General features: G+C 37.6%; 2 protein-coding genes across 3 annotated transcripts; one reads left to right on the top strand and one right to left on the bottom strand.

The window, feature by feature from the left end:
* On the top strand, positions 1-1,892 carry LOC113846831. Its single transcript, XM_027475509.1, has 3 exons — positions 1-681; positions 791-963; positions 1,563-1,892. The coding sequence occupies exons 1-3, from the start codon at positions 100-102 to the stop codon at positions 1,705-1,707; spliced, it is 900 nt and encodes a 299-aa protein (XP_027331310.1). The 5' UTR covers positions 1-99; the 3' UTR covers positions 1,708-1,892.
* A 613-nt stretch (positions 1,893-2,505) lies between these two features.
* On the bottom strand, positions 2,506-4,720 carry LOC113847370 (equilibrative nucleotide transporter 8). Of its 2 annotated transcripts, XM_027476441.1 has the most exons (3): positions 4,003-4,720; positions 3,228-3,474; positions 2,565-3,095 (listed from the first exon to the last, which is right to left on the bottom strand). In XM_027476441.1, exons 1-3 carry the CDS (start codon positions 4,499-4,501, stop codon positions 2,777-2,779), a joined length of 1,065 nt encoding a protein of 354 aa, XP_027332242.1. In that variant the 5' UTR covers positions 4,502-4,720; the 3' UTR covers positions 2,565-2,776. The 2 variants fall into 2 exon arrangements, with proteins under 2 accessions (XP_027332241.1, XP_027332242.1); XM_027476440.1 differs by having other exon boundaries at positions 2,506-3,474.
* Positions 4,721-7,249: the final 2,529 nt, after the last annotated feature.

Raw genomic sequence — 7,249 nt, 5'->3', positions numbered from 1 at the left:
GCTCTAAGAATAACATGTGCTCCATCCTGCGACTGTTCTCTTCCCCCTCTCTCCTCATCTCTGATTAGGGTTTCAGAGAGAACTGTATCAATCTCCTCCATGACAACGACAGCGACAATGCTTCTCCGAAGCTCTTCCACGCCGATTCTTAATTCATATATTCCTCACTCCAATTCCAAGGATTCCCCTCATGAACCCGAAATCCTTCACCGGATCCCGAGAACTCGCTCCGTTACGCTCTCCGCGTCGAGTAGTTCTCTCTCGCCGATTGACGCTTCGCCCAACAGAATGACGCGGGCGCTGTCGGAGACGGATCTCTCTGCGCGCCACAAGCGGAAGCCTCTCAGCCGCCGCATCTTCGAAGAAGACGAGGAGAGCGTGGCCAGCGCGGTCGGTTTTCGTTCGAGAACGGCATCGTTTGGTTCCGCGCTTTTTTCTTTCTCCGAGTTGGACGAGGGGGAAGATGGCGTTGGTCTCATGGACGATGCGGCGGCGCGTGTCTTAGTTGAAGGTGGAGGTGGCGGCGGCGCTGGTGGATGGGACAACAGTGATGGTGGAGGTTCGGGGTATTGGGATTCGAATCCCGGGAACGATAGCACGGACTTGTATTACCGGACAATGATCGAAGCCAATCCCGGGAATCCTCTTTTTCTTAGCAACTACGCTAGGTACTTGAAAGAGGTGCGTGAAGGTTTCCATTTCTGGATCTTCAAATCTTAAACCGTGTAAAGGGATGAGAATATGTTCGTGTTATTTATTTTATGTTGAATTGGTTTTGGGATGATGACAGGTTCGCGGGGACTATGTTAAAGCGGAAGAGTATTGTGGTAGAGCGATTTTGGCGAATCCAAATGATGGGAACGTGTTATCGATGTATGCAGAGTTGCTATGGGAGAGCCATAAGGATGCTTCTCGAGCTGAAACATATTTTGATCAAGCAGTTAAAGCCGCTCCAGATGACTGGTAAGAAACATCGACTCTTAGGGTTGATAATTGAGATTTCTCATGTATGTATGGTATTTTTGGATTTGAACGTCGATTACGTGATTGAAGAAAATTACTAATTTGGAATGAAATGATTACGTGAATTGAATACTACAAATCTTTAAGTATTTCTTGCCTTCAATTCTTTTAAGGATCTTGCTTTTGCCTGCCAAAATAAAATAAAATAAAATTGAGGATCTCGCTAACAAGGGACCGAAGGTATTGGTCAAGGAATAAAAATAGAAAAAAGTTATTGAAGACCAAAATCATGGTGAAAGTACGTTAATAACACTTTTCAATAAAACTTTATGTTTCTTATGGGCACGTGTTAGCATCTGTCATCTTTAAATAAAAATAATTTTATTCATTTCTAATAATTAACACATTTTTCATGCCAAAATTCAGTACTACTTGAAATAGGTTATGAAATAAAGGTTCAAACAAAAACACTGATATAGAAAAGGAGCAACATATGGTTCAGTAAATGGGACGGAATGAGTAAAAATTGTAAATGATACCATGTAATTGTTGTTTAACTCAGCCTGTGAATTAATAAAACGATTGTTTTGTTGTTGTAGTTATGTTCTAGCATCCTACGCTCATTTTCTTTGGGACGCTGACGAAGAAGATGATGTAGTGCAAGAAGATTCTTCCGAAAAATCTCCCAGTTTCTTGCATGGATCTGCGCCGCTGCCACCTCCTCCTCTCGCTGCTGCTTCTTAAGTTGCGTCCTCTGTTTTCTGGCTTGCATATGACTTTCTAACTTTTGTTTATACTACCTTAACCTTTCCTTGTAATATTTTTGGTCGATGAAAATAGTTGTAATGGTTTTTGTCCAACTCGTCATCAATGTAGATTCATGTAGCAATACACGAGAATAAAAGATGTGGGGCATTCTCTTTTCCTTTTATTACTTTTGATTGATTCGTCCAATCTCTTTCCCGTGGCATGCATGTATCATGTCATTACTTGCACATTTTTGGATTATATTATTTACTCTTGCAGAGATAGTAGCCAGATTTTGATTTTTAAGGCTGCTGACATAACGTAGAAACAAAGCAAAATTCGGTGGAATCGTGTGTTTGCAAATAAATGTTTGTTAAGGGAGCATTTGTTAGCTCGTGTTTTAATTTGTCAAACTGCCACGATAGATCCAATTATTGCCATTCAGCCTTTAAAATGCTACATATCTTCCCGAGGAGGGAAGAATGAAGTTGCAAATTTTCTAATGTGGACGATTGGAATGCCCATAACACCGTTTCCATTCACATAGTTATAATGACACTCTGTTCTTACGGCTTTCTTCCTCCGAAAGGGGAAAGATCGTGTTTCCATTAGCACAGAACTTAGAAGTCGTCTGATTTTTTTTTAATTATAAAATTATTACTTTATTTTTGTTTTTAAATATTTCTATTAAAAATAGTAAAAATAATTTTTTCTGTTTTTATTAGTTTTGGTATAGATATTTTAAAAAATGTCGTAATTTAATAATTAAAAGGGAAACTAGAAAATGCTTTTTGAAACCAAACGGACCTTAAAATTTTTCATTCAGTTTGCAGATTCTTACAGTTCTCGTTTTAAAAATACTTTTTGAAACCAAACAGACCTATAAGTTTCCTAATAATATCCACGTTTCTCATATTCTGGCATGGTAAGATCTGGTGCTGACAACACTTGAGAACAAATAAGAAACAACCTAGTTGGGGCAACGGAGCTGTGGCTTTCTTGGCTAACGATTTACAATGAATGCTACTGTCTTTCGCTCGTTTTATTACACAGAGGAACTATGCCATCACAAGATCCAGAACCAGCCAAGAACTGAACCACCAACCAAGCCAAAGCCAAGGAACCCTGTCATCACTATAGCAGATAACTCTGATTCTGAATAGGGCACTGACTTGGGTGCTAGAATCATAAGGACACTGGTGAGGTACCCATTGGAAAATCCAAGAAGAAATGTCAGAACCACCACGGGTAGTTCTGTTTTCAGCCACTTGGGCCCATGAAGAGAAACTACAAAAAGTGGATAGAATAGTAGCCTGGCTGTGGCAGCCCATATTGCCCTTGTGATAGATTGTGGAACATAGAAAGCAGTTAATGATTTCCCTATCAGATCAGCCAAATTATAAACTGTTATCAGCAAAATAGGATACCAATCCTTAAGAAGCTTAGATTCAAGATCTTCCGCAATAAATCCTGGAAAAATAGACAGAGTCACTATATAGATTATGAAAATTCCAAAAGCTGGCCCCTTTATTTTTCCAGCCACAGCCCAAAATTTTGTCCCTGTGCATAAGGTGCTCTCCTGATGAAGCCTCTGATGATACTGCTGCATGACTGGTAACTTGTGCTGCAAGTTGCTAAAGATAATGCAACATAGGAGGAAAATTGTGGCAACCATGAAGTACAAGTGAGCACTTATTTTAAGGCCCTTTGGAGTTTGTGGGAGTGATGCCTTGGTTATTATCCTTAGAATCGAAATTAGAATACCTGTCACACAGAAAAGATTCAATTAATTGTATAAGCACGAATTTTTACAGCACTGGACTTCAAAGTTATGACTGAATTTACTCTAATAGATTACTGAGATTCAATTTTACTGCAGAAAAGGCTTTAGCAATTACATTTGAAAACTAGAGGCGACCACCAAAGGCATCACTTTATCTCGTCATATCATCCAATTTCACTCCTACCAATTACCAATGGATAGGATTACTTTGTAGATTATAGCTGAAAGAATATGCTAAGTAGACACAAAACATAATAAATAATAATGAAAAAATAAAATATTGTGGTAGAATACAGTTCCCAGTTGAAAACCAGGAAAACTAGACTGTGGAATCTTTCTTTTTTTTTCCTCCAAAATTTAAAAGCTTGCATATCTGATATCATGGTATTGTTCACAACTTTCTTATTTCTGATATCTGGTTCTTAAGCAGAATTGTTGTGTTGCTGAGAATTATTTCAAAATAGAAATATAGAAAAAAAAAATCTACGAAAGAGGAAAGTAAATTGAACCTGAGGAAGCGGTTCCAGCAAAAACGGCTTGCATATACTGTTTTGGAAGCTTCCCAGCTGATCCTATCAAGCTTCCACCTACTAATCCATCTGCTAAACCACATATCACAACTGCTGCAACAGTCATGCCATATGCGCCACTGGGCCTCTCTTTTAGCTTTGTGTTGCTGGAGGTCCAATCTATGACTGGGGCTACCATGAGAGACATAACAAACATGGAGAACCCCAAGTTCATTCTCAACCTCAATGTTGTTTTGCTCCAACTTCCCCAACTCATCATCACAAGAAGCACCATCACAGACGATATCATATAAGCCACAGAGAACACCTTTTCTATGTGTTTGGTTGGGTAAAGGTAAGCAAAGTAATCAACTGCTGTGATCAAAGCATTCCAAGGAAGCAAGTTGCCAGCACCAAGCAAGAAATGAATTATGTAAGCAACTCGGTAAGTGTCTCTTCTCTCACTTGGATCACTAGTCACCAACTTCACAGCTTCCATTTTCTGCCACTTTTTTTCACTTTCCTAGCATTCGTGCTAAAGTTTGGTATTTGAATAGAGTTAATAAGAGGGTGTCGGGGGTGAGGATTATATGTGGAAAAAAACTTGTGAAACAAGTGATTGATACAAATAGTTGAAGTTCTACTTATGCTTGAGCTAGTTTGGGACTAGTTGACAGCTTTGCTGGCTACTCATACGTATATATACACATAGGCACGCATTTGATTGATGGACTTGGACATGGAATCAATATGCTTAATGTATGAATAAGAAAAATTATGCTCTGTGGGGACACCAACGAATGGGTGATATTAGATATACCATTTGGTCATACGGTCACACATGGGTAAGCTGTCTTGCAATCTCTAGTACTCGACACCCGATTAACATAAATTGGATGCTTGATATTCATGATAATGATCCTTTTTAATATAAGCCTTGTCTTGCATCTGGGTTATCCACAAGTTGCAAAAGATCTTTAGATCAAGTAAAAAGTAATGTAAATCAATAATAATAATAATATGCCACCAACCAATGGTTGTGTTCACCCGTAGTGAAAGTGGTCAATGGAGTCATGGAGAGGAGCAGAGACAAAGGGCTTGTCAAGCGTGGCCTTTGGCAAAAGAAAATGGGCCCTTGAAGCGTGTCACTTGGTTAATTGTTGTTCAGTTTACCTCAGCAGAATTTGATACTGTTTCAGAGAATTTATACAGTAGAGGTTAATCATCCCTAGCTTAATATATGTCATGTTGATTTATCAGTAGCCGTTATTCCAGGCTTTATTATTTTTTTTCACATATTGGTGGCTTGTTATTGTTCACCAATCACCCTTAAAGCACTGGCTAAAGACAGCATTGCAAAAGCGAAAGTTTAAGATGAAGTGGTATATAACCGAAATCATGAAATAGTAGCAAGCAACAATTTTATTGGTTAATTGTATGAGTGATAGTATGGGGAGCTTTTATTTATGTCATCAAGTCAGTGGAGGAGACAAACAAGTACCCAGTGATAGTGATTGCTGCGGGACTTAAACCTAACGATGTGTAATACAAACTGGATGGACAGAATTTATCAACTATAAAAGCAGTAGCAATGTGCCCTCCATATTGCAATTATTTAACTAGAGTCAAGTTTAACAATTTGTTTTGCTTCCCTCGTTTTGACTTTATTTTTTTTCCGATATAATTCTATACCAAATAAAAATTAGAGAGCAATCATTATGTGGTCATATTCCTTAAAAATAATGTTGCTTAGACAATGATGTGTTTTGCACCCTTAACCAGATTCAGGCCCAACGACCCATTATTCACATAACTTTGATTCATGTTAGATACGCAATTTTTAACCATCAATGGGTCCTATTCTTCAATTGCGTGCTTTGCCTAAATTCTTAAACTTTCCACTATATTTCTTTTTACGAAAAAAAAAGTAACTTTTTGCTATATCAATGAGATCTCTCTCACTCATCACCGATCAGGTACATGTTATGATGCCAAGAGTATTATACACAAGTATACGGTACAGTGTACGCCACTCCTTTTTTCCACACCGTTAGCACTATAACAATCTTCAACTACGTGCACAGAACTGCAGTCTACCAACTGAGAAGTGGAATTAGATTCATGTGAAAGTGACTTATCAATACTGAATAAATGGATTATTAACAAACGAAGCACAAACTTAAAAGTAGTTGAAACTAAAGGAAGGTATAAAATTGCATACCATCTCCTTATATCAGGGAACACATCTCCATGCGTGAGAATCACGTGATTCTTGAGAGTTCCAAGATATAAACCCATTGTCTCGTATCAAACTCTCATTGCTAATGTCTTTCTTATATTGCTGATTAATTATTAAAGTAATGTTTAGCTTTGCCATTATTGGATTGGAATAAACCCTAACCCAATATTTTTATGCGCTGAATGTAAAGTTCATTATTGATCGGAATAGCTTCTATTATTGGATTGTGGTACTAGTTTGGATGAAAAATGACAAAAACAATCATTCATGTTGTTCTATCAATTTATTACAAAATCTTAGTGAAAAGGAAAACGATACATAAGAAAATAATAAAAATTAAGTGCTTTTCCAAAACGGTATTCTCTTTGGAGGGCTTTGTCTCATGCTACCAACCATTTAAAATAGTAAAGTCGAAAAAGATTTTGAGCAGCGTGATTTTAGTTTGTCATATATGAGCTTATGATTCTGACTGTGATTGACGTTGTTAACATCTAATAGTCCTCGTTTGCATTATAAGATCTATCACCAAAATTGCACAAAAGTAAATGATTGTATTAGTAAACTTTGAAGGTACATAGATATGCAAAAGTTAAGGATAAGCTATTCATGATTAATTATAAGAACAATTTGCAGCGAGGCATGAGTGTAGAAGGGAAAGTTGTTCTAAGCTATGTGATGAAAAGGAAGTTCCCTTGTCCTTTGAAATACCAATGACTCTTATCTCATAGTATCACTTATATCTGCCAAGACTTCATTGGCTGGTGCATAATTAGAATATTCTTTAGTACAAAAACATTATTGGTTGAGCCAGACTTAGAATGATGTCCCATGTTCGGAGTAAACTCCGTTTCTCTCAAAAGAAGAAAAAGAAATACATGTGTGTACCACAGGGAGAGAGTGTAACCAACCACCTCTTACGAATCAATTGCAATTGTGGCTTAACTTTAAGGATACCCACTAGTTTATCTGAAAAAGGGATGTCATTTTGTCTGGCTACTAAAATATTAA

The sequence above is a fragment of the Abrus precatorius genome, unplaced genomic scaffold (genome assembly GCF_003935025.1).
Source record: "Abrus precatorius isolate BTA unplaced genomic scaffold, Abrus_2018 Scaffold8, whole genome shotgun sequence".
NCBI lineage: Eukaryota > Viridiplantae > Streptophyta > Magnoliopsida > Fabales > Fabaceae > Abrus > Abrus precatorius.
The sequence above is the reverse complement of the archived record's forward strand: the minus strand, read 5'-3'. Positions and strand labels throughout refer to the sequence as shown.